The 27,580-nt window shown below is 45.8% G+C and overlaps 1 protein-coding gene across 4 annotated transcripts in view; it reads left to right on the forward strand.

Annotated features, from left to right (window-relative positions):
- Positions 1-23,153, forward strand: part of LDB1 (LIM domain binding 1) — a 41,157-nt gene extending 18,004 nt beyond the window's left edge. For 2 of the 4 annotated variants that reach the window (XM_089666462.1, XM_089666464.1), the window contains 4 exons: positions 173-256; positions 3,607-3,730; positions 3,812-3,960; positions 9,887-23,153. In XM_089666462.1, coding sequence (XP_089522588.1) covers positions 173-256; positions 3,607-3,730; positions 3,812-3,960; positions 9,887-10,117 — 588 coding nt within the window. In that variant the 3' untranslated portion in view covers positions 10,118-23,153. The remainder of the gene's footprint in view (positions 1-172; positions 257-3,606; positions 3,731-3,811; positions 3,961-9,886) is intronic. The other 2 variants (XM_089666463.1, XM_089666465.1) reach the window with 2 other exon arrangements.
- The last annotated feature ends 4,427 nt before the right edge of the window (positions 23,154-27,580 follow it).

A 27,580-nucleotide genomic window follows, 5' to 3' on the forward strand; every position in this document is an offset into this window, starting at 1 on the left:
GCTGGGCAAGTCTGGGGAATAAATGGGCAGAAATACATCAGCACATACATGTCACGAAAAGATATAAAAGGACAGGTCATACCAGAAAAGAAGCACGCATGTTTTATAGTGTTGGACTTTACAGATCCCCCTTGATTTTTAGATTTGCCATCTGAACTGTCTCACCTTTTAGGCCCAGGACCCACAAATGTTGGACCAGCTGTCAAAGAACATCACAAGATGTGGACTATCGAACTCTACACTCAACTACCTCCGAGTAAGGAAGCTACACTAGAAGTTCGATAAATCCCTATTCTGTAATGTACAGATACCTACCTGAGCTGTGTGTGATGAGAGGTCAAAGGGAGGGGGGGGGGGGAATAGGACATCCTCTAGACCACATGATATGTCCATGTTTGTGTGAACGCCTGACCTTCACACCTTTATGAGCTTCTTGGGCATCTCATTCCAAAAAGATGGGCATTAAGTATAGGGTTGGTCCCCCTTTGTGACTTTAACATCCTCCATTCTTCTGGGAAGGCTTTCCACAAGATTTTGGGGTCCTGTGGGAATTTGTGCCTATCTGTGACATGAGACACTAATGCTGGATGAGACCTAGGTTGCATTTTGGGCAGAAAAAAAAAACTGTCTCACAGTCGCTGTTCCAATTCATCCCAAAGGTGTTCCGTAGGGTCAGGGCTTTGTGCAGGACACTCGAGTTTCTCCACACCAAACTGGTCATCCATGTCTTGATGTTGGATGAGAAGACCTTGCTCGTAATTGGCGTTCCAATTCATCTCAAAGGCATTCATTAGTATTGAGATTGTGGGGGTAGGTGAGGAAAGCCACGCATGAACAGGAAGTCATGGAGAACAATTATGAGTGTATGACCTAAAACACGGCTTACATGTCTTGGGGAATTGGGCTCCTCCTTCAGTTTTTCTGTTCCCATGACCAACAGATCCAACACTACCAAAGTCCTGAAGAAGGAAGAGCCCAATTCCCCAAGACATGTAAGCCGTGTTTTAGGTCATACACTCATAATTGTTCTCCATGACTTCATGTTCATGCGTGGCTTTCCTCACCTACCCCCACAATCTCAATACTAATGAACGCCTTTGAGATGAATTGGAACGCCAATTACGAGCAAGGTCTTCTCATCCAACATCAAGACATGGTCTGACCAGTTTGGTGTGGAGAAACTCGAGTGTCCTGCACAAAGCCCTGACCCTAACCCTACGGAACACTTTTGAGGTGAATTAAAACAATGACTGTGAGCCAATTTTTTTTTTTTTTTTCTGCCCAATGTGAGCCCCAACATGCAACCTAGGTGTCATCCAGCATTAGTGTCTGACATCACAGATGGGCACAAATTGCCACACACACTCCATTCTTCTGGGAAAGCTTTCCACAAGATTTTTGAGTGTCTGTGGCAAAGGAAAGCCACGCATGAACATGAAGTCATGGAGAACAATTATTAGTGTATGACCTAAAACACGGCTTGCATGTCTTGGGGAATTGGGCTCCTCCTTCTTCAGGACTTTGGTAGTGTTGGATCTGTTGGTCATGGGAACAGCAAAGACCTGAAGGAGGAGCCCAATTCCCCAAGACATGTAAGCCGTGTTTTAGGTCATACACTAATAATTGTTCTCCATGGCTTTCCGCACCTACCCCCACAATCTCAATGCTTTTGAACACCTCTGAGATGAACCGGAATACCAATTACAAGCAAGGTCTTCTCATCCAACATCAAGACATGGTTTGACCAGTTTGGGGTGGAGAAACTTGAATGTCCTGCACACAGCCCTGACCTCTGGGATGAATAAGAACACCGACTGTGAACCAGGTCTTCTCAATCAACATCAGTGCCTGACCTGACAAATGAATACAAAATTCCCACAGGCACTCCAAAACCTTGTGGAAAGTCTGCCCTGAAGAGCGGAACAGGTTATAGCTGCAGGCACAAAAGAAACTAGAACATGGATATCATTAGTACCGAGACTGCTGTTCCCATGACCAACAGATCCAACACTACCAGTCTGGGTACCAATGATATCCAGGTTCTAGTTTATTTTGTGAATAAAGGGGAGAGAACAATGTTCTTGGACAACTTGCCAGCCAGCTTGCTAACAACCGAATTAACCTGTCTAACAGTATGCGTTTATAACAGGGGTTTAGTTAGCACACATTTGCAAATACATACGTAAGCCACAGAGCCACGACACGGCACCCTGGTAATCTGTGGTCCTAACTCTAAAATTTGTGCGTCCCCATAGTAGAGGCACATGCATTTAATGGATAGATCATGGGCAGGTGGACCTGAGGGAGCCACCCCTCTTAAAGGCAAAGGAGTGCACTGGACCCCAGCATGTAGCAAAATGGCACCCAGGGTCCTAGTGCACCCACGTACCAAAAACTCAAACATGCATAAAAGTGGCCACCCGTCCAAGTCTATAACTGGGCCTTGCTTCATAAGCCAGTTATAGACTTGGGCGGGTGGCCACTTTTATGCATGTTCTAGTTTCTTTTGTGCCTGCAGCTATAACATATCCTGCTGATGTTGGGTGAGAAGACCCGGCTCACAGTTGACGTTGGTATTCATCCCAGAGGTGCTCAGTAGGGTTGAGGTCAGGGCTCTGTGGAGGACACTTGAGTTCCTCCACCCATCACACCTACATGAGCTTGCTGGACACACCACTCCAAAACCATGACCATTAATAGGGAGTGGCCTCCCTTTGTGGCTATAACATCCTCCATTCTTCTGGGAAGGCTTTTCATAAGATTTTGGATGTCTGGGGAATTTTGTGCTCATTGATGAGGTCAGGTACTGATCTTGGATGTGAAGACCTGACTCACAATCGGTGTTCCAATTCATCCTAAGGTGTTCATTAGTGTTGAGGTCAGTACCACTCGTGTTCCTCCACATCAAACTGGTCAAACCAGGTCTTCGTGAAGCTGGCTTTGTACATGGATCCAAATGCAGTTTTTCCCCATGCACTCGTTCCTGCAAATGGCTGTTAAGTAGTGTTGGGTGCTGTAGTGACCGCGGGCTGGGAACCGCAGACAATCGAGGAAGAATGTCACCAGCACACCAAGGAATCCTCAGAAGGGTCCAATGCTTTTAGTGGTCACATAATTTATACAGCAGCAACATTTTGGAGCCACGCAGCGCCCCTTCATCACCCCACGCAGGGAGCCTCGCTTTTTTGGGTCTCTCTCTCTCTCTCCTCATAGGCGGAGACAGAGCAGCGGGAGCCATTGCTGCCAATCACAGCCAATAGGGCAATGAGAAGAGCAGAGATGGGGCCGAGTCATGGCTGTGTTTTATGGATACATAGAGCGGGGCTCAGCAACGAGCACACACCAGTTCCCTCATAGCAAGCGCCTTGCTATTATATATATATATATATATATATATATATATATATATATATATATATATATATATTTATTTATTTTTTTTGAACTGCACTTTTAATATTACTTTAGGCGAATATAAAATTCTACATTTTTTTATTTCTGCAATTTATCAAATTGGTGACTGGTTCTCTTTCAGCGTAGGACAGGTGTATGTGAAGAACAGGTTACATCTTTGATCACTGATGCTTTCTTCTCCCCCCTCCTCAGCTCTGCGTAATTCTGGAGCCGATGCAGGAGCTCATGTCCCGACACAAGACGTACAGTTTAAGTCCCCGGGACTGCCTCAAGACGTGTCTCTTTCAGAAATGGCAGAGGATGGTGGCACCACCTGGTGAGCCGACCTGTTTATTACAGCTGTCCTGCCCGTCCTCCCCGGAGCAGCCGATGTAAATCTGTCCCGTCTTTCCTGCAGCTGAACCAGCCCGACAGGCCCCCAATAAGAGGAGGAAAAGGAAGATGTCTGGAGGGAGCACAATGAGCTCTGGAGGGGGCAACACCAATAACAGCAACAGCAAAAAGAAGAGTCCCGCCAGCACGTTCGCCCTCTCCAGCCAGGTACCTGTAAGCATCACCTTTTAATTTTCCTACTTTCCGCCCTTTAGGCCAGTCATTGCAGCCTTCCAGACCTGAGGCATGGCAAAGCATGCTGGGAAATTGAAGAACAAGCCATGGCGTTTGTAGTAGTGCAGTGTGTTGCTGCTCACCTGTATTCTCTATTTGTTGGCCTGTAAGGCCCCCTCGGAGGCTGACCTTTCTCCTGCCTGAGCTCAGGGATAACTGGCACTCTGTCCAGGTTTGCTGCAGGAGGGTAAAACTGACATTTTCCAAATCCTTTTAATTTTCTGTTCCTGTATTCCTGACAGCACTTCCTGTGTTCTTGACAGCACTTCCTGTGTTCCTGACAGCACTTCCTGTGTTCCTGACAGCACTTCCTGTGTTCCTGACAGCACTTCCTGTGTTCCTGACAGCACTTCCTGTGTTCCTGACAGCACTTCCTGTGTTCCTGACAGCACTTCCTGTGTTCCTGACAGCACTTCTTGTATGTTGAAGTTTTGGAAGGATGGGAGAGCCACGCCAGCTTCTACAGACGTTTTAAAAGATCTTTATTTTGTAACAACCGATGCATTTCGGGGGCTCAGCACTCCCCTTCATCAGGGCACTTGGACTGTAAAGACCTTTACAAATCTGTTACAAAAAAAAAAATCTGGTCAACAGGCCGTAAAGGCCTTTACAGTCCAAGTGCCCTGATGAAGGGGAGTGCTGAGCCCCCGAAATGCATCGGTTGTTACAAAATAAAGATCTTTCAAAACAGCCTACACGTTTCGGGGGCTCAGCACTCCCCCTTCATCAGGGCACTTGGACTGTAAAGGCCTGTTGACCAGATTTTTATTTTGTAACAGATTTGTAAAGGCCTTTACAGTCCAAGTGCCCTGATGAAGGGGGAGTGCTGAGCCCCCGAAACGCGTTGGTTGTTACAAAGTAAAGATCTTTTAAAACGTCTGTAGAAGCTGGCGTGCCGCTCCCATCCTTCCAAAACTTCAACAAACTCTTCTGGGGGTCCAGGAAGACTCTGGAGTTGCTGGTGAGCAGCCTCTAGGACCGCAAAGCACCCAATGAGTTCAAACGCATCTGTATGAGGTTCAAGGCTCCTACATCACAAGGACAGCACCTCCTGTATGGCTCAGTTTTTCAAGTATGAGATCAGCATTGAATCCCGGCAGGAGTTAGGACAGCCTAAAAGTGGTGCCAAAGACTTGGGTGTGTTTTTACTTCTAAGCAGAGTTCCGTCCCCCACCACCCCCCCCCCCCCCCCCCCCCGCCCCCAAAAAAAACCCATTAAAAGTCAGCAGCTACAAATATTTTAGCTGCTGACTTTTAATATTAGGCACTTACCTGTCCAGGGATCCAACGGTTGTCCTCACCCCGAGCTGATTTTTAAATCGGCTGTTGGGTGGTGGCGCCGCCATCTTGACTATGGGAAACTGGTGGTGAGGCCTTGAGGCTTCACCGCCAGTTTCCTACTGCACATGCTGGGACCTACTGCAGTAACCTGGGACCTTGGAAGTGTCCCAAAGGGCTGGGAGGGGGGGGGATAGCCAAACTTCTGGCTCAGTTTGCCGCAGCGAACAGAGCCAGATGTAGGAGCGGGTAGCTGTCAAAACCAGCCCCTCCCCCCTAAAATGTGCCAAATGTGGTACCCTGTGGGGGCGCCAGAAAAGCAGAACTTCCACATTTGGATGGAACTCCACTTTAATGTATTCCCTGGTAATAAACATCCAACTATTTCCCTCCCCCCTCTCTAAACACCAAGCTGAGCCTATCAGGGATCCAGCAATGTGCCCGGCTGCTGCCTTCTCTCCCCGCTCTTCCTCTTCTCACAGGGACTTGGGCAGCAGCCATTGGCTCCTGATGCTGTCAATCAAATGCTGTGAGGAGGAACCGGGGACAGGGCTGAGCCGCGCTGAGTGTGTCTATAGACACCGCTCAGGAGCGAGCACACACGTATGCCCCCACAGCAAGCAGCTACCTATGGGGGCACACAGAGAAAGAGGAGGAGCCAGAAGCACCATTTGGGGAATCCCAGAAGAGGAGGATCGGTGCAATGGTTCTGCACTGAGCGGGTAAGTAGAACATGTTTGCTATTTTAATACAAAAATCTACATTTGGGAGGTAAGGCTGCATCATTCTAGGAAATCGAGAGCGAGTCAGATTATTGCCGAGATCCATCAGTGACCGGTACGGCAGCGCTGGGTCAACACGCATTCATCGGTGTGAAAGGGTCCACAAATGGGCAATTTAAAAAATGATCCCCCTCGTGGGTTGGTGGCATCCAGTGTGGCACGCCATCTGATATTTTAGTATTTTCAGAGTTCATTTCTCCCTTTCCTAACCATGCCGGCCTGTGTGTGAAGTCCTTCAGACCAATGTCATTGTACAGAATCTTGACATGCCCCCCCCCCCCCCCCCCCACCCGGTACATTGACTTTACCATCTCTTTGATTGGGTCACTGTACCTGGAAAACAATCCTTTGTTCCTGTTGGCCGCTGAGATGAAGTTGTTTTCTCTTCTTGTCAAGGAACTCTATGAAGGGAGATGATTGTGTTCCCTTTTGTTGACTTGTTTTTAGAAGGGCGAACGGTGGGGTTGCCCTGGTGAGGAACTGACCTGGAACATACGTAGAGGATGAGGTGTCGGCTTCAAAGCATAAAAATACACCAAATGGTGCAAAATCACTTTAATGTAATCCTAGTATGGGCACCTAAAACATCCAATGTGTGTCGGGGTCCCAACTACTACCCCACCACGAGGGCTTAGAGCAGTGGTCTCCAAACTGTGGTCGCAGGGCTAGATGCAGACCTTTGCTTGCTTTTATCTGGCCCTTGGGGCACTAATCCATCCTTGGATATCAACAATGGGGCATAATTTCCTCCAAATAACACCAACAATGGGGCCCACTGGCACCAATGATGGGGCGCAATTCCTCCCGCTGACACGGATGGGGCGCAATTCCTCCCGCTGACACCAATGATGGGGCACTCTTCCTCCCATTGACACCAATGATAGGACACTATTCCTCCCACTGACACCAATGATAGGACACTATTCCCCCCACTGACACCAATGATGGGGCACTATTCCCCCCACTGACACCAATGATGGGGCACTATTCCCCCCACTGACACCAATGATGGGGCACTATTCCTCCCACTGACACCAATGATGGGGCACTATTCCTCCCACTGACACCAATGATGGGGCACTATTCCTCCCACTTATACCAATGATGGGGCACTATTCCTCCCACTGACAGCAATGATGGGGGCACTCTTCCTCCCACTGACACCAATGATATGGGGCACTCTTCCTCCCACTGACACCAATGATATGGGGCACTCTTCCTCCCACTGACACCAATGATATGGGGCACTCTTCCTCCCACTGACACCAATGATATGGGGCACTCTTCCTCCCACTGACACCAATGATATGGGGCACTCTTCCTCCCAATGATATGAAAGATGGTGTTGGTGATTTTTCCCTTTGACGTTAGGACCTTTTCTACTTCTACTGGCCATAGTACGCCCCCCCCCCCCTCTAAATTCTGAAGGATAGTAAACTGGCCCTTTGTTTAATAGGTTTGGAGACCCCTGGCTTAGTAGTTGGTGTTACCGAGTCCAATGAGGCCCGGACAAAGCTAAGCCCTGATGCGGGAAGTGATTTGGCCACTGAAACGCGTTGGGATGGTTTCTGTGATCCTATGTTATGCTTTGAACCACAAAGTGATTTGAACTCTTTCCCCATTTGCTTTGGTGCTCCTGTTGTACAAATTTCCCACCGTATCCAAAATCAAAAACCTGTTTTTTGGCTTTAGATGTATGTTTAAGGAATAATGAGGTGTGTGATCAGAATTCTACATTCCTGCTTTGTGTTCTGTCAATGTATTTCCACCTCTTATTATATTATGTAGTCTTTTGTGACCTCACATTTGCAAGAGTCCCCCCCCCATCTATGTCTAGTGTATTGGATTTCCCTGTGCTGTAGGGCTCAGTGTCTAGTGTATGGTTTTCCATAGGCTATAGGGATCAATGTTTAGTGTATGGGGATGTCCCTGTGCTGTAGGGCTCAGTGTCTAGTGTATGGGGATGTCCCTGTGCTGTAGGGCTCAGTGTCTAGCGTATGGGGATGTCCCTGTGCTGTAGGGCTCAGTGTCTAGTGTATGGGGATGTCCCTGTGCTGTAGAGCTCAGTGTCTCCTGTATGGGGATGTCCCTGTGCTGTAGAGCTCAGTGTCTCCTGTATGGGGATGTCCCTGTGCTGTAGAGCTCAGTGTCTAGTGTATGGTTTTCCATAGGCTATAGGGGTCAATGTCTAGTGTATGGGGATGTCCCTGTGCTGTAGAGCTCATTGTCTAGTGTATGGGGATGTCCCTGTGCTGTAGAGCTCATTGTCTAGTGTATGGGGATGTCCCTGTGCTGTAGAGCTCAGTGTCTAGTGTATGGGGATGTCCCTGTGCTGTAGGGCTCAGTGTCTAGTGTATGTGATGTCCGTGTGCTGTAGAGCTCATTGTCTAGTGTATGGGGATGTCCCTGTGCTGTAGAGCTCAATGTCTAGTGTATGGTTTTCCATAGGCTATAGGGGTCAATGTCTAGTGTATGGGGATGTCCCTGTGCTGTAGAGCTCCAATGTCTAGTGTATGGGGATGTCCCTGTGCTATAGGGCTCAGTGTCTAGTGTATGGGGATGTCCCTGTGCTGTAGAGCTCCAATGTCTAGTGTATGGGGATGTCCCTGTGCTGTAGGGCTCAGTGTCTAGTGTATGGGGATGTCCCTGTGCTGTAGGGCTCAGTGTCTAGTGTATGGGGATGTCCCTGTGCTGTAGGGCTCAGTGTCTAGTGTATGGGGATGTCCCTGTGCTGTAGAGCTCAGTGTCTAGTGTATGGGGATGTCCCTGTGCTGTAGGGCTCACTGTCTAGTGTATGGGGATGTCCCTGTGCTGTAGAGCTCAGTGTCTAGTGTATGGGGATGTCCCTGTGCTGTAGAGCTCAGTGTCTAGTGTATGGGGATGTCCCTGTGCTGTAGAGCTCAGTGTCTAGTGTATGGGGATGTCCCTGTGCTGTAGAGCTCAGTGTCTAGTGTATGGGGATGTCCCTGTGCTGTAGAGCTCAGTGTCTAGTGTATGGGGATGTCCCTGTGCTGTAGAGCTCAATGTCTCCTGTATGGGGATGTCCCTGTGCTGTAGGGCTCAGTGTCTCCTGTATGGGGATGTCCCTGTGCTGTAGGGCTCAGTGTCTAGTGTATGGGGATGTCCCTGTGCTGTAGAGCTCAGTGTCTCCTGTATGGGGATGTCCCTGTGCTGTAGAGCTCAATGTCTCCTGTATGGGGATGTCCCTGTGCTGTAGGGCTCAGTGTCTCCTGTATGGGGGTGTCCCTGTGCTGTAGGGCTCAGTGTCTCCTGTATGGGGGTGTCCCTGTGCTGTAGGGCTCAGTGTCTAGTGTATGGGGATGTCCCTGTGCTGTAGGGCTCAGTGTCTAGTGTATGGGGATGTCCCTGTGCTGTAGGGCTCAGTGTCTAGTGTATGGGGATGTCCCTGTGCTGTACGGCTCAGTGTCTAGTGTATGGGGATGTCCCTGTGCTGTAGAGCTCAGTGTCTAGTGTAGGGGGATGTCCCTGTGCTGTAGGGCTCAGTGTCTAGTGTATGGGGATGTCCCTGTGCTGTACGGCTCAGTGTCTAGTGTATGGGGATGTCCCTGTGCTGTAGGGCTCAGTGTCTAGTGTATGGTTTTCCATAGGCTATAGGGGTCAATGTCATGCACATGCTTCTTTGTGATCGCAGTAGGGCGTTCATCCTACTACCCTCATGTTACATGCATTTTTTTAGGCCTCAGCTGCCCACTGAGCTTCAAGAAGCCGCTTCTGACCACGCGTAGTTGTGGAAGGAAGGGACTCGCCTCTACCTTGATTATGTTTGTGGAAATCTTCCCTTTCAGGATGTAATGGTGGTGGGCGAACCAACCTTAATGGGCGGAGAGTTCGGGGATGAAGATGAACGACTGATAACCCGCCTGGAGAACACCCAATTTGACGCCGCCAACGGGATTGACGACGAGGACAGCTTCAATAACTCTCCCGCGCTTGGCGCCAACAGTCCCTGGAACAGCAAACCGCCCTCAAGTCAAGAGAGCAAATCGGAAAACCCGACCTCACAGGCTTCACAGTAAACGCACACAACCCTTCAAATAAATATATATATGTGTATAACAGGCCCATGTGGAGGAACAAAAAATGTTGTTTTAAAATAAAAAGCCGAGGAAAAAAAAAAAACCACAAAAAAAATACAAAAAAAAAAAGTTGAAACTTATCTACCTGTAAATTGAAAAAAAAAAAATGACATTTTAAAATTGAACCCCTTTACTTCAGGTCATGCCTTTCTAGGAAAGGGGTTACTGTGAGAGCTAAAGAGGGACTGAGGTACTGTGGACCCTTTAACTGCTTCCCAACGAGAAGGCGTTGGCGTTTCTTGTATCCTGGGGGGAGGGGAATGTAATTGGCAGTGGGGGTCGGGTGGTGCACCGTTTCAGGAACACGTAGTGGGTGGGGTTTCATGTGAAGGACGGCAAATTTTATAAGGGTAGATCCCAGGAACAGGAATTTTTTTTAAAAAAATGCCCGACTCCTCCTCCACCTAAAAACGCCATCCTGACTTTTAAGTAGCATTTTCACGTAAACGCTAAATATAGGGTGACCCTGTCCGCCGGCTCAACGTTGAGTTGGCCATTGGTGGTTGAACCAGCATTCATCTGTGACACCAGAAAACTACGCGGCTCAAATGGAGCCCAATCGTCACATTGTTGCTATGCATTCTTTTTTTAAAATTTTTTGGTAGTTTTCTGGTATTGTAATATTAAGAACGTTTTTTTGCATATTTTTAAACTTATTTAAATATAAACTTCCATAACTTGTAAATGCTCCCAATTTTATTTTATTTTTCTTTTAAAGATTAGAACTATATTTGTAAAAATGAGGGAGGATCGGGTTAGTGGGAAGACGCGGAAGAGTTGGATAGCCTAGGGAAAGGTTGGACCCCTCTCAGGTTTTACTGTAGTCTGGGGGAGGAAGAGATGGGGCAATCTTCGACTGGGAACACAGACAAAAAAAATACCTGATGAAGGTTCCAACCCTTCCCCAGACTATTCCTAACTAAAGGAAATTGTAAATGGGTTTTAATGGCCATTAGTGCAAATGTCATCTTGGCTGGGGTCCAGCAATACCGAACATTGAACGTTTCTGGCTTGGCCAACACAAAGTGGTGGCAGCAAATATCTCTTCATGAAGCATCAAACACTCAATTGCCCATGCAACAAGTTTTAATTCACCACAAAAAGGTGCAAAAATAGAGCTACCTGTAAAAAGGTACCTTTTATTCTGCTTTGGCCAATGACTATAGGAATTGCATACCCTCTACCCTAAGTGGGTCTACTATGATCCAGTTGATGTCTTTGACCAAGGACGTAATTGGAACTCCTTTTCTATGTCTTTCTTACACGATCAGTCAACGATTCCTAGAGGAGTGTAAGGGCTGAGGGAAAGTAATGTCCACCAAGGAGGCTGACGTTTGCAAGGCACGTAAAAATAATCGGTCAGTCAACGATTCCTAGAGGAGTGTAAAGACTGAGGGAAAGTAATGTCCACCAAGGAGGCTGACGTTTGCAAGGCGCGTAAAAACAATCGGGTCAATCAGCGATTCCTAGAGGAGTGTAAGGGCTGAGGGAAAGTAATGTCCACCCAGGAGGCCGACGTTTGCAAGGCGCGTAAAAACAATCGGGTCAATCAGCGATTCCTAGAGGAGTGTAAGGGCTGAGGGAAAGTAATGTCCACCCAGGAAGCCGACGTTTGCAAGGCGCGTAAAAAAAAAAAACCGGTGTTGTCACAAGAAAGACGCATACAGTTACAGGTTCGTAATCTAGAGCCAAGATTACCCAATGTGGCCTTGTTACTACATCACAATCAAGGTTTATGTGACAGTAAAGTCAAAACTCTGCAAGCCAACTAGCTTATTAAAGGATGTGCAAGGAGCAGTGATAGGTGAAGTACAATAACCAATCAGACATCAGCTTACTGTAGTCAACTATGAAAAGAGAATGCAGATTTGTTTCCTTGACTTCTTGACTTTTTAGAGCAAGTTGACCACACCTCGTTCTTGTGGACATACACAGGGGCTCGAGGTGTAGACAAATTTTGTGTACTGAAGGGTCTCAACCTTGTTCCACCAAGTACCCCCAGCAGACCAGAATTTGGTTTGCTCCGTCTTGCACAAGTGATTTAATGTGTCATCTGATTAAACTCGAAACCTTTCCCTTTCGGAAATCCAGAAACCTCGGGGTACTTAAGGCTGAAATTGAGAAAAATTGCCCTCAGTGGCCACGAGTTGAGGTCAGACACCAGCAGACCAGAATTTGGATTTGCTTCGTCTCACACAGCTGATTTAATGTGTCATTTGATTAGTTTCCAAACTTGTTTCCTTTTTCAGAAATCCATAGAACTTGGGGTACTTCAAGCCGAAATTGAGAAGCAATAGTCCTTGGCCACAAGTTGAGGTCAGACACCAGCAGACCAGAATTTTGAATTTGCTGTCTTGCACAAGGGATTTTAATGTGTCACTTGATTGAACCTGAAACCTATTTCCCTTTTGGAAATCCATACACCTCGGGGTACTTAGGGCTGAAATTGAGAAGAAATGGTCCTCAGTGGCCACAAGTTGAGGTCAGACACCAGCAGACCAGAATATGGATTTGCTCCGTCTACCACAGCTGATTTAATGTGTCATTTGATTAGTTACCAAACTTCTTTCCTTTTTCAGAAATACATAGAACTTGGGGTACTTTAAGCCGAAATTGAGAAGCAATAGTCCTTGGTGGCCACAAGTTGAGGTCAGACACCAGCAGACCAGAATTTTGGATTTGCTCCGTCTCACACAGGTGATTTCATGTGTCACTAGATTAGTTTCCAAACTTCTTTCCTCTTTCGGATTGGGGGTACTTAAGGCCGAATTGAGAAGCGCTAGTCCCCGTTGGCCACAAGTTGCGGTTAGACATCAATTTCTTCTTTCCTATTCAGAACTGATAATGTTGTCAAAACCCTGACATCAGCTGGAAGGAAGCACACCAACTATTTTCCCATGATCTTGTTGAGAAATAGGGAACCTGACCTGTGGTCAGCGGCAGCAACGGGAGTTGGGAACCATTGTAGACTAGAGTTCACTATGGATGCCTACGGATGTAGGACACGTCATATGGCCCTCAGCATAAAATTTACTCGTGTACGCTGTCAAGCCTTCATTGAAAGGTTCATTGACCTTCCAAGTTACATCGTTGGCGGAGTTATTCGTCCTACTTTGAACAAAATGGCCTGCAGGAATCTCCATGTTAATGTAATGACTTTTTTTTTTTTTTTTAACCTAGGTCATTGTACATAACCATCGTTATTTGTGTCCCCTCCCCAATACTGCAGATTCAGGTTCCACAGTGCCTCACTCTTGCTTGACTTTATATTTTTTTTTTTATTCTGTTTTTATTTTATTTTATTTTTTTTTTTAAATAATATTATTAAAAAAAAGAGTTAAAAAAATTGCTGTCCTGATTTTGTACTGGCTTGTTCTATATCTCTGGGGAATATTGTTTTATACAGTTCCAAAAGCTTCAAACCAAGGAAGACTTTGCAGAAGTAATTTGTAATCCCTCCAAGAGGAAGAGAAGAGTAAAAAAACAAAAAAACTTTCTTTCATGTAAATTTTGTGTGATATTCTCTCCGAACCCCCCTGTTCTCTTGCTTGGGTTTGTGTATCTGTATGTGCCTGTACATTTTTTCCGCTCTATAGAAGCCGTGTGTAATTCTGGTCTTAATGTATCCTTTAGAAAGAGATCTTTTTTTATATATAGGCGATATGATATTTGGGGGGGCGGGGGTGGGCTGTGTTATTCTTTTGTTCCCATTTTATATTTGGGTCTGAAATTTTGAGGGATGTGTATCGGAGGGGAGAGTTTTGATGTATGGTCACCATTTCACTTGGCAACCCTTGTTAGATTATTGTGGATTCCCCGCGGCGCTCATCGGACTCGGGATGCCTCTCGGGAGGGTCTTTGTAGTCCTACAGCTAAACAGAGTGCGAATTTTGTTGAAAGCAAAAGAATGAAATCGTAATTTGAAAGGTTCCTACATTCTGCAAGTTGCTTCTGGAATAAGTTCAAGTTGAAGCAGATGCAAGTTGTTCCACAAAAGCCAATTCCACATTTTTAAGAAGAGGAATATTTTAGTGATGAAACCTGAACCTATTTATCAAATAAAAGCTTGCATTGTTTTCCAGAGGTGACCTGGCCGAATGTTTTGCATATCTTGGCTGAGTGCAAGAAGTTTCACTTTTTTTTTTACTTGGATTTTCTTCCACAAGGTGTATGAGGTACCATTGCTTTTTTTTTTTTTTCTTTCTTTTTTGGATACTGCTCACAGGAGCAGCGCATTAACTGTGAATATGTAACGATGTATTTATTTAATAAATGTTAACAGGGCATAGGCACAGCAATACACGGCGGCAGAATCTCCCGTCACGCAGTTCATGTTCGCAATGCAACTTTCTAGATTTATAGGACAAGCCTGGCTGGCTCGCCAATTGTTGGTAGTTCCATGTTTTCAGCATCGGAGAGGCTTGCAGTTCCAGAACAGCCCAAAAAACGGTTCTTTCCCAGTTTTCATCTGGCTGAAGATGTATGAATGCCCCCAAACCCCCCCTCCCCCCGCTGTAAGGATTTACGGGGGGGGGGGGCATTTGTAAATCTGAAAACTAGGCAAGAACCGTGCTTTAACCCCTTGGCTCCTGCACCGCCCGGCCCCTCGAAGGGTTTCATAAGCCAGGGGGCGGGTGGAGTTTTAGGGTTATGTGACCGCCGTGGTTCATTGTCCCGGTGGTCACATGATCGGGTAAGGTCTCGATCGCAAGAGATGATCGGGACCTTTCCGTGAGTACCGGACGTGTGCTGGGAGCTCGCAGGCTCTCAGCACGTTTTTTTTTAATTGCACGCAAATGTGCGGCCGCTTGGTGGCGTCAAGGCCCAGACCCCGGGAGGACGCACTCAGCGTGAAGAGGTTAATAAAAATACATTTTGCGAATTTCATAAAAATGATGAAGATTATGGGGGGGAATACATTTGGGCAATCAAGGGGGGTGTGAAAGATTGTTCAGGTTTTACCCTGGGCTAGGTTCTCCATAAACAGTATAAAGAGGCCTTTATAAAACCTGCAGGTACTGAAAAGTCAGCAATTGCTTTCTATTGAGTAAAGAATAAAAGTTTGTATGGTTTTTTTTTTTGTTTTTGTTTTTTTCTTTCAGAACAGCATCTGCCTAGTTTTCAGCCTGTGAGCGGTTTACAAATGTTTCCTTCTGTGTTTATGCTCTGACAACCAAAAAGTTTTTTTTTTTTTTTGTTGAAGCGGGGTCCTCCATTCAGTCCACCACTTCAGAGCCCATTCATACTTCTGCATATGTATGTACATTTTCACTGTTTTGAGTTTTACTGCACTTTTGTATACATTTTGTGTGTTTCTATATACTGTACTGCATTTCTACTTTTAAGGATCCCTCAGGTAAAAAAAAAAGTTCACATCAAAGAGATTTTTCACCAATTCTTTATTTAACCATGCACAAAAAAAGTCATGTTCACAAGCATTTCCCCTTTTTTGTATTTTTCACTACTGCATGCATCAACTTTTTCTCTTGACGAATTTTGATCCATCTATGGCTGTTCCCATTGGAGAGCGGTTCATCTGCTATCAGAATAGGATACAGTGGGGAGGATTCCCCCATCCACTTCATGGATAGGGGAATCCTTTCAGGTTTTTTTTTTTTACGGTCAGCCCCCTGGCTGATCAAAAAACTGAAACGTATATGTCCAGCTTTAGCTTATGGCCACAAAAGCTTTTTATTTGTTACATTGCCTCAACCAAAGCAACCATTGCTGGCTCCTTTAGGAAAAACCAATGCTAGTTTCTTGGGCCTCTTTGAGAGGGTCTTGGGGGGCCGGTTCTTGGCTTCCTTTGGAAAATGCAATTTTGCCTAGAAGTCTTTGGGTAAAAATAAGTCATCTTTGAATTGTAAAAATGATCAAGCAGATAGTCACCTAGCAGTGGTTTTGATTGTTCCCCCATCTCCATAGGCAATGTTGCTGGAATGCATTTGCTTGCTTTTGGGATTGAAGCAAGAAATGTAATTCCTTTAGTGGCAGCTAAGGCTTGTGTAGTCGTACCATGGGGGCGGCAGCCGTCGCGTACCATGGGGGCGGCAGCCGTCGCGTACCATGGGGGCGGCAGCCGTCGCGTACCATGGGGGCGGCAGCCGTCGCGTACCATGGGGGCGGCAGCCGTCGCGTACCATGGGGGCGGCAGCCGTCGCGTACCATGGGGGCGGCAGCCGTCGCGTACCATGGGGGCGGCAGCCGTCGCGTACCATGGGGGCGGCAGCCGTCGCGTACCATGGGGGCGGCAGCCGTCGCGTACCATGGGGGCGGCAGCCGTCGCGTACCATGGGGGCGGCAGCCGTCGCGTACCATGGGGGCGGCAGCCGTCGCGTACCATGGGGGCGGCAGCCGTCGCATCTCAAGCCTAAGGCTCCTTGCAGACGGGGTGGATCTGCCTGCTCTGATCTCTCTGCTGAGCAAGTGGATGACAGGTCTCTATTGGCTCTGCTGCTGACACTGCCTGCTGATTTCAATGGGAATGTCGGATGGAAACAGACCACCTGTCCCTTTCCATCTGGTTGTCATCCGATCCGCTGGACACATAGGGAATGGATCCCAATCCATCTGTTTTTGGTGTACAGAAGAGGTGTCAAACGGGTGGCCCTCCAGCTGTTGTGAAATTACAGGTCCGAACATACCTCTACCTTTGGGAGTCATGCTTGTAACTGCCAATCTTGCAATGCCTCATGGGACTTGTAGTTTGGCAACAGCTGGAGGGCCACCAGTTTGACACCTGTGGTGTACAGGATTGGATGCTGGCATGTCGGACCATAGAAGTCTATGAATGGACTGATTGGGTCTGCATGAAAAATGGACAGGCCAACACCATTGGTCCTTTAGGGGGCCTAAGGGGATACAGGTCATTTTATTATTTTTAATGAGAAATGAAGCCACTTTCTGGTAGTTGCCCCATTAGAATAGCGAAGGAGCATTCAAACTGCTCTCTAGAGGGCATTGAGGAGGCATTATACCACCTCCAGTTGTAGGTTGTCCCCATTTGGTGGAGCAGTTTGGGGTGGTAAAAAATCCCCCACAACCTCAAGTTTAAACCAGGTTAGTAGTTCAGTGCTGGGAGTATCGTGGAATTGTCCTTTAATGGCTTCCTTCCCTGTTTGCCAACTCTACGGTGTAAGTTCCATGCTGTCATGCTACTACGATCCCCAGCATTGAACTGCTACATGGACAGAACAATTGGCTCCATATGGTGCAGTTATGTGCTAGTGATTGTGGCAGCACGACTGTTACTTAGGCCTCCTTCACATTTGTGATCGGGGCTGTTTCCAATTGCAGAAGACTCCGGCGGGGCTGGGTTGTGGTTTTTCTCTGCCATTGGCTGTGGCCAGGAAGCCCCATTGAAAGCAATGGGAGGCTGATGACGCCTACAGCAGTTTCTGGTTGATTACATGTAACCGCTGATTGAGTAATAAGCTGAGGATGACTGGGGCCCGGGATACACTGTCTACTGCCAGGGCCAATCATTGTCAGGTGCTTACTCCAGGAGCTGTCAGCCTCCCATTGCTGTCAATGGGGCTTCTGTCAACTGTTTAGCTTGAGCCTAATCTGGTACCTGCCAGGAGGTGACTGAAGGACAACTCTACATTTGGGGTTTTAAAGGACAGCAGTGATAGTCGTCCTATAAACCTGTCAATGGTAAGAGATTAAAATTGATGCAGTTTATCCTAAAGAAACACACGATCCATTCTGTCACTGCTTTGTAGATGAAACCCTCAATGATAACATTCACTTACATAGTTAGTCTGGCTGATAAAAACAAAAGTCCATCCAGTTCAACCATTAAAAAAAAAAAAAAAGTTATAATCCTACACCCACCGTTGATCCAGAGGAAGACAAAAAAACCCAGCAAAGCACGATCCAATCTGCTCCTGCAGGGGAAACATTCCTTCCTGATCCCCCGAGAGGCAAGCGAATATTCCCTGGATCCACTTTCCCTATAAATGTTATATCCAGTTATATTCTGTGTATCCAAGAAAGAATCCAGGACTTTCCTCCAGCAATCCACTGAGCTGGCCACAACCAACTCTGGAGGGAGTCTATTCCACATTCTCACTGTGAAGAAACCTCTTTACCTGGAGGTCTTGAATGTGAGCTTTTCACAAGACCCGAGGGGCCCGGCCAACTATGACTGGTGGTTATAGACCGATGCAAGGGGCCCGGCCAACTATGACTGGTGGTTATAGATCGATGCAAGGGGCCCGGCCAACTATGACTGGTGGTTATAGACCGATGCAAGGGGCCCGGCCAACTATGACTGGTGGTTATAGACCGATGCAAGGGGGCTGGTTTATTCTGGACAGTGCAAAATCTGCTGCAGCTGTGCATGGCAGCCAATCAGCTTCTAACGTTGGCTTGTTCAATGAAGCTTTGCCAATAAAACCTGGAAGCTGATTGGTTACTGGGAAGAGCTGCGCCAGATTTTGCACCCTCCGATTTTAGTAAATCCACCCCAAAGTGTTGCATGGCCCATGTGCTGCATTGCATTTCATGAGGGTAGAGTTTATTAGACACAAACCCTGATCACCGCTGTCTTGTGTCATCATCCTTCTAGCACACGGCTGTCAAACTGGTGGCCCTCCAGCTGTTGTGAAACTACAAGTCCCATCATGCCTCATGCTTGTAACTAAATCTTGCAATGCCTCATGGGACTTGTAGTTTGGCAACAGCTGGAGCGCCGCCATTGTTAGACCACTGTAAATCTAGCACAATAATACACAACTTCCCTGTAAACGAATCTTCTGAGAAATGATTTGGTGTAGATTGTGTGAAAAGGCCCAACCGGCTAATAATTATATATTGTGGTCACGGCCTGGTGAGGAGTCCTGGGCCATTCATTTCCCTGCAGGAGCAAGTTGGGATCATGCTTTGATGGGTTGTTGTTTTTATTCTTTTTTTGCCTTCCTCTTGATTAGGGGTAGGCAACCTGAGAGCTGCAGGACTACAAGTTCCATCATGCCTCTGCAAGTCATAGCTGTAACTGTCAGTTTTGTAATCTTTGCAATGCCTCATGGGAAATGTAGTTCCACAACAGCTAGAGAGCCGCAGGTTGCCTACCCCTGCCCTGGATCAATGGGTGTAGGGTTATAACTTTTTTTTTAATGGTTGAACTGGATGGACTTTTTTTCAGCCAGACTAACTATGTACCATTTCCTTCTATTCCTTCTGTACTGGAATGTATTGTAATTGTACCGCCCCCCTTATTTTGTAAAGCGCTGAGCAAACTGTTGGCGCCATAATTCCTGTATAATAATTTAGAGAAATGAGCTAAAGAGCTCCTTCACCCAACAACATGCAATAACACGCTGTAGATGTGCATTGGCTTTAATGGTAATTGCACTCCCCCCCCCCCCCCAACATGCTCTGTGCATTGCATTACCCTGCACTACACATTGGACAGGACCTATTGGGGCACTGCCCGCTCCTTCACAATGAATAGGCTGCCTAACCCCATGTGCCTCAATGACCTAAACTATGTGCATTGTAGGCTATTGTTTTAAGGAGTGAATGGGCCCCCACATTGGAGATGTCACTTGGTCTTTATATATTCTGAGACGGTGTTTCTCAACTTTTTTTTTTTGCAGCCAAGGCACCCTTAAAATGATGCACAATCTTGAGGCGTGCCATTCTAAAATGTAAAAAAACTGAACTACTAGTTTTACATCTTGCAGCACCATCCACATGTAGGACAGCCAGCTTTAGCGGTGAATTATTCTTCCAAAGCAAATCCCATATACTGTGAACGGTGGTACTGACTAGTATGCCATTGTTTCTCTTCCTCCTCAGTTAATGTGACCCCCAGTGCTGAGAGGAGGCAAACAAGGATGTGGAGCAGGTGCCTGATTTCCTGCTTCTCAATCAATGACATCATTGATGACCTCCTTGGTTGTCATGATGCTATGGCTAGTAGGTTGCAATGATGCGCAATGAAAACCTATGGCTTTGTGTTACTGATAGCTTGTACACAATATTGGGGGCAGTGTTGTTGAGGGACACCTTAAGAAACCGGAAGGCACCCTGGTTGAAAAAGGCTGTTTGAAGATTTGCAAGTTTAGATGCATGGTCTACCTGGTTGTATTGGACAGAACCAGGGGCGGACTGACAACTCATGGGGCCCATATGTCCTTGCCCAAACTCAAAAAAGCCTATGAAAAAGATACCAGGGGCATCTCATGGGGCCCCCCTACTGACTCCGGGCCCTCGAGCAGTGCCCGAGTTTCCAAAGGGTCAGTCTGCCCCTGGACAGCACTGAAACTGATGTAATACCACAAACCAGAACACTTCACTGGATCACATTGATCTTGCTATGGGCTAAGCATTGAAGTACTTGCGCCTTTATTTTATATATAGATCATGGTGACTCCAGAATTGGTGGCCCACACGTGTCAGAATGCTGTACAGTCGTAGTGGTTTTATGGCCACTTCTTGTGGGCTTTTATTTATTTTCTGGAGAAGGTAGCTAGCGGCGTAAAACGTCAAGGTGGGCAGAGAAATGGAGCATGACATAGAAATGAAGGGGGTAACGTTACCTTCTATATCGGCCTTTCTCAACCAGGGTTCCTCCAGGGGTGGCTAGAGGTTCTCTGAGCTATGGCAAACTAACCTCCCAACCTGATGGTCCTGCATAGTTCCAGTCCAAAGCCCATTGGCAGAGAAAGCTGTATGATTGTACGGGTGCCATTCTGGCCACTGCTGTAAGTAGGAGAGTCTTCCCACTGACCACCACCAATGTAGAGCAATGCCGCCCCCCCCCCAATATGCTAATCTTCCTAGGGGTTCCCTGAATCCTGAAAATTATTTTGAGGGTTCCTGTGGGGTAAAAAATGTTTGAGAAAGGCCGATCCATATCTTTTGAAACCAGTTTTTTTCCCCCAATATGAATTCAAGCTAAAATGCTACAAATTGCTATAAACCCTTTAAAAGAATCACCAAAACATAGGCCTTAGAGTCCATCCACGCCTCTACATCTACATTGCCTGGAGAGGTCTTCACCATTGAGTACAGTTCCTCCCCTCGGTGTATCTGCTCACTTTAAAACTGCTGAAGTTTACATTCCCCCCCTCAAGCTTTTCTTGCATGTTCCTACATGGATTTTCCTGCATGTATAACTCCCCCTCCCCCTAGAATCTACTTTTGGGAAATGCCTGAAGAACTCCATTCCATGCGTAATCATCATCAATGTGGTTGAAGTGTGAATAGGACCTCCGCTGTTGCGTTTGCCTCTTGTCTTGCACGTTGCAAGTCTTCCACTGGACTAGACCAGTGTTTCTCAACTCCAGTCCTCATGGACCCCCAACAGGTCATGTTTTCAGGATTGCCATTATTTTGCACAGGTGATTTGATCAGTTTCACTGCCTTAGTAATTACCACAGCTGTTTCATCTGAGGGAAATCCTGAAAACATGACCTGTTGGGGGTCCATGAGGACTGGAGTTGAGAAACACTGGACTAGACCAATGTTCGGGTTTACTTCATATAGTTTTAATCTATGGAGCTGATTTCAATTATTGTGCTGTTGCCATAGCAGCCTGTTTTTTTTTTTTTTTTGCATATTTTAGGATCCAAACTACTGCTACGGGCAGGAGACCTATTTTCCTCTCGTACGTGCACCATGTAGTTCATGATAATCAGTCCAGGGAAGCCTGATTAGTGCCCAAAATTCTAAATCTAGGAAACCCATTTTGAACCAGGAGCAGCTTGGCACCTACACATCCAGGGTTCAAGGTAGTGTGAAGTGCAGTTATGTGACATCTGGTAGCCTATAGCAACTTCACAAATTCACTTAATGTGAAATGTGGTTGCTCGGAGGTCTGGCACGTTGAACCCCACATTGCACTTCACCCTACCTTGTTGAGTAAGTCTTGGTGAGGCAGCCGTTTGGTCCTAAGGTGCCAGCTTAGGTTGGTGGCTTCCTGTCCCTTGGTTGTCCCTTGGAATTTTGTCATAGCTGGCACGTTGACATTGGTACTTCTCTACAAACTACCTGAAAATTAAATGGAAGGGTCAGACATGGTCACCATAGCTGAAAGTTGCTATGGTCAAGAATCCTGGGCCTTTCTTCAGGCAGGAGCCCCATCATGTGTCGCAGGCCTTGTCCTATCAGCGATAACTATTCTGGCCCAATAACCTCTACTGAACTGTTTTTGAATGCTTACTCTCGATGTGGCTGAACCTGACCTTGTGTATCAACCTGTCTCAATCCGCACTCACGGCAGCCAATGAGCAACAAACAAACCCTTAAGAATGGCAAATTCAAGTCTCATTTTGGCTGCTGTGAGGCAATCCAGACACTTTGATATCGAAGGCTCCACCTGATTTTACACTTTTGCTGAAACAAAAGTTCTCGTCTTTTCATTCTGACTCCCCTGGTTGTAAACTAAGCAATACCTTCATTGTAAATCCCATGTTTTTTGTTTTTTTTTCTATGTATTCTCACTTGTAGGAGGTCATATAGGAGCCTCATAGTATATATATGTATATATAAATGTGTGTGTACTATATATATTTTTTGTTATCAGAATACAATATAAAAAGGGGATCAAGAATGCCATGAGGCAGACAGGGGCAATTTGCGGTCTTTAGCTGTTGATGGAGCCCACAAGTGCCACCTAGCCAAAGTGGGATGGTGGCTCCATGACAGCTGGAAGGCCTTAGGTTGCTCGTGGCTGTCATGAAGCCTTCTCTGTTTTTTTTCTATGTGGTGAATGGTGACTTATACTACTCTTTCCTGTTGCCCTCTTAATGTTGCCAACATGCACACCCACATCCAGACGTTGCATCGATTGTGCCATTGAGTCCTGTATGGTACTAATGAATAACGAATCCACCTTTTCGTTCCGTAATGTCCTCCCGAATCATTGTATCCCCTCCCCACCATAAGCAGAGTCTTTGCATCTGAGGTTCCTTGTCTCTGCTTTCTTTATAAATATATTGTATAATAAACTCTAGATGGATTTCTATGTGTGAATGTTTCCTCTCTTGCTTTCATTTTTTTTTTTTTCTTTTTTGTAATGTAATAAATAGAAGTTTTCTTTTTTGGGTAAATAGTGTCCTGTTTAGGTAAAGATGGCCAGACCAGCAGATGTATTTCATTTTGTATACAAAGTCGGGATATAATCTCCCAGCATGATGCAACCGATGGATGTGATCATAATGCGACTCTGTCAATCTTTACCTAGACCTTTACATCCCCAACATGACCAACCAACCAACGGCTCAATTCTATATTGCATACTATACGTTGAACCTTCACCCCCAACCAACCAACCACTGGCTCAATTCTATATTGCATACTGTACGTTGAACCCTTCACCCCCAACCAACGGCTCAATTCTATATTGCATACTGTACGTTGAACCCTTCACCCCCAACCAACCAACGGCTCAATTCTATATTGCATACTATACGTTGAACCCTTCACCCCCAACCAACGGCTCAATTCTATATTGCATACTATACGTTGAACCCTTCACCCCCAACCAACGGCTCAATTCTATATTGCATACTATACGTTGAACCCTTCACCCCCAACCAACCAACCACTGGCTCAATTCTATATTGCATACTATACGTTGAACCTTCACCCCCAACACAACCAACCACTGGTCCTAATCAATTCTATTACACCGGGGCTCCACCTGGGTTCATACAGTGCCCCTCATTGACATCAATGCAATATGGCCTCCCACTGATGTCAATGCAAAATCACCTATCACTGATGTCAATGCAAAAACACCCATTAACTTCAATGCAAAAACTCCTGTCAATAGCGATCCTATGTGAACACTTCTCTCCGGATGCCTCTCTATCACTTGCTAGTCTAGAACGCACCGCTACAAACCCTTCTCGTAATGGCACTCAACACACAATGCATGTGGATCGCATCTGTGTGAACCGCCTCAATAGGAACACATAATATCCGGCCTGTCATGAATCTGTAAGTAAAGTTCATCCAGAATTGCATATTGTGTGAACCACGGTGGCTCCATTCACACCTGGGCGTTTTGAGATTGCGGCAGAATCACTGTGCTCGCAAAATGCAGATTCGGATGCCATTATTTTCAATGGCACCTAAAACAGTGGTTGTACCGTGTTTGTCACATGACAAATCGCATCGCGTGAAGCTTGTCACCTAAAAGTTGCCCTTCCCCCGGGCACTCACAACCCCCGCTATGCTTAAAAAAAAAAAAAAACCTGGTTCCTAACTCTTGCGCTGGCTCCTAGATTCGAAGCAAATTGTCAAGCCCTGTATTACACGCTATACATAGAACCCTACATCCCAACATGACCAAGTAGATCTGTTTTATATCCTAGCAAAGTCAAGCTGGAACCTTCCAACATGATGCAACCGATGGATGTTCTCCTAATGCATTTTTGTTACTCTTTACTTTACAACCCCATAGGTTGCATCATGTTGGGAGGTTCCAGCTTGACTTTGCCTAGGATATAAAATAGATCTACTAGTTCCTTGTTGGGGATGTAGGGTTCTATGTATAGTATGTTTGTTTGAGTTGGGACATAATTAGGTCCAGAAGTTGGATGTTCTCCTAATGCATTTTTGTTACTCTTTACCTTTACAACCCCAACATGACCAACTTCTGGACCTAATTATGTCCCAACTCAAACAAACCTACTATACATAGAACCCTACACCTCCAACAAGGAACTAGTAGATCTGTTTTATATCCTAGGCAAAGTCTAGGAACCTCCCGACATGATGCAACCTACGGGGTTGTAAAGGTAAAGAGTAACAAAAGTGCATTACAAGAACATCCATCGGTTGCATCATGTTGGGAGGTTCCAGCTTGACTTTGCCTAGGATATAAAACAGATCTACTTGGTCATGTTGGAGGTGTAGGGTTCTATGTATAGTATGTTTATTTGAGTTGAGACATAATTAGGTCCAGAAGTTGGTCATGTTGAGGTTGTAAAGGTAAAGAGTAACAAAAGTGCATTAGGAGAACATCCATCGGTTGCATCATGTTGGGAGGTTCCAGCTTGACTTTGCCTAGGATATAAAATAGATCTACTTGGTCATGCTGGGGATGTAGGGATCTATGTATAGTAGGTTTGTTTGAGTTGAGTCCAGAAGTTGGTCATGTTGGGCTTGTAAAGGTAAAGAGTAACAAAAGTGCATTAGGAGAACATCCAACTTCTGGACCTAATTATGTCCCAACTCAAACAAACATACTATACATAGAACCCTACATCCCCAACAAGGAACTAGTAGATCTATTTTATATCCTAGGCAAAGTCAAGCTGGAACCTCCCAACATGATGCAACCTATGGGGTTGTAAAGGTAAAGAGTAACAAAATTGCATTAGAAGAACATCCATCGGTTGCATCATGTTGGGAGGTTCCAGCTTGACTTTGCCTAGGATATAAAACAGATCTACTTGTCATGTTGGAGGTGTAGGGTTCTATGTATAGTAGGTTTGTTTGAGTTGGGACATAATTAGGTCCAGAAGTTGGTCATGCTGGGGATGTAGGGATCTATGAATAGTAGGTTTGTTTGAGTTGAGTCCAGAAGTTGGTCATGTTGGGGTTGTAAAGGTAAAGAGTAACAAAACTGCATTAGGAGAACATCCAACTTCTGGACCTAATTATGTCCCAACTCAAACAAACATACTATACATAGAAGCCCACACCTACACCAAGAACTAGTAGACCTATCTGATAGTCTAGGTCAGTGTTTCTCAACCTTTTCAGACAAGGCACCATTTAAAATTCTGCACAATCTTGAGGCACCCCATTCTAAAATGTAAAAAAATGAAATAGTTTTACATAGTGGTTCAACATCCACCAATGTAGGACACCCAATGTCAGAGGTGACTTATTCTTCCAAAGTATACACACCTTTGCTGACTAGCATTCCTCTTCTTCCTCAGTTTCTCTCCCTCACTCAGCTAATGTGACCTCAGTGCTGATGGAGATGAGATGGAGAGGGGCAAACAAGGAGGCCCTGCAGGCACTCAGTGTCCTTATTAACTAACGATGCAATTGGTTGTTAGGACACCGGAGGCTGGAAGGGTTAAATATGCACAATGAAAACCAGTGACTTTGTGTAACTCAAAAGGCAGGCTTCATCCACCCACTGGCTCGTATACCATTTTTGGGCATTTTGCAAAGGCACCCCTGAAGAACCTTGAAGGCACCCTGATTGAAAAAGGCTGTTCTAGGCAAAGTCAAGATAGAACCTCCCATCATGATGCAACTGTTGGATGTAATCCTAAGCCAAATTCGTTATTCCCTACTTTTACATCCCCAAACATGACCAACTGCTAGACCCAATTATATCTTAATTCTATTACATACAATACATAGAACCCTGCACCTCCAACATGACCAACCACTGACCATCATTATGACCCAGTTGTCCCCATTCTAGAACCCCACACCTCCAACATGACTAACTACCAGACCTAATTATGTCATAATACATCAAACCTGCACCTCTGAGGTTAGCAAGCACTGGACCTAATCATGTCCCAATTGTCCTCATTCTAGAATCCTACATCTCTAACATGACTAACTAATGGACCTAATTATGCCACAATTCTATTATACATCCAACCCTACACCACCAATGTAACCAACCACAGACCAAACAAGACTGTGGACATATGACGTAGACATATTTTATATTCTAGGCAAAGTCAAGCTCCAGCTTCCAACATGGTGCAACCGATGGATGTTCTCCTGATGCAATTTTGTTACCTTTACACCCCCAACGAGACCAACTGCTGGACCTAATGATGTCCCAAATCAAACAAACATACTATATATAGAACCCCACACCTCCAACATGACCAACCACTGGACCTAATTATGTCACAATACATCAAAACCTGCACCTCCAAAGTAACCAACCACTGGCCATAATCATGACCCAGTTGTTGTCCCCATTCTAGAACCCCACAACTACAACATAACTAACCACCAATGGACCTAATTATGCCACAATTCTATTGTACATCCAGTGTAACCAACCACTGACCAAACATAAGTGTAGACATATTTTATATTCTAGGCAAAGTCAATCTGGAACCTTCCAACATGATGCCACCGATGAATGTTTTCCTAATGCAATTTTGTTACCTTTACACCCCCAACGTGACCAACTGCTGGACCTAATGATGTCCCAAATCAAACAAACATACTATACATAGAACCCCACACCTCCAACATGACTAATCACTGGACCTAATTATGTCACAATACATCAGACCCCACACCTCCACCATAACCAACCACTGGACCTAATCATGTCACAATACATCAGACCCCGCACCTCCACCATAACCAACCACTGGACCTAAACATTACCCAGTTGTTGTCCCCATTCTAGAACCCCACACCTCCACCATAACCAACCACTGGACCTAA

This window comes from Staurois parvus, unplaced genomic scaffold (assembly GCF_062004578.1).
Source record: "Staurois parvus isolate SC_StPar_1 unplaced genomic scaffold, SC_StPar_1.0 ptg002722l, whole genome shotgun sequence".
Taxonomy (NCBI): Eukaryota; Metazoa; Chordata; class Amphibia; order Anura; family Ranidae; genus Staurois; species Staurois parvus.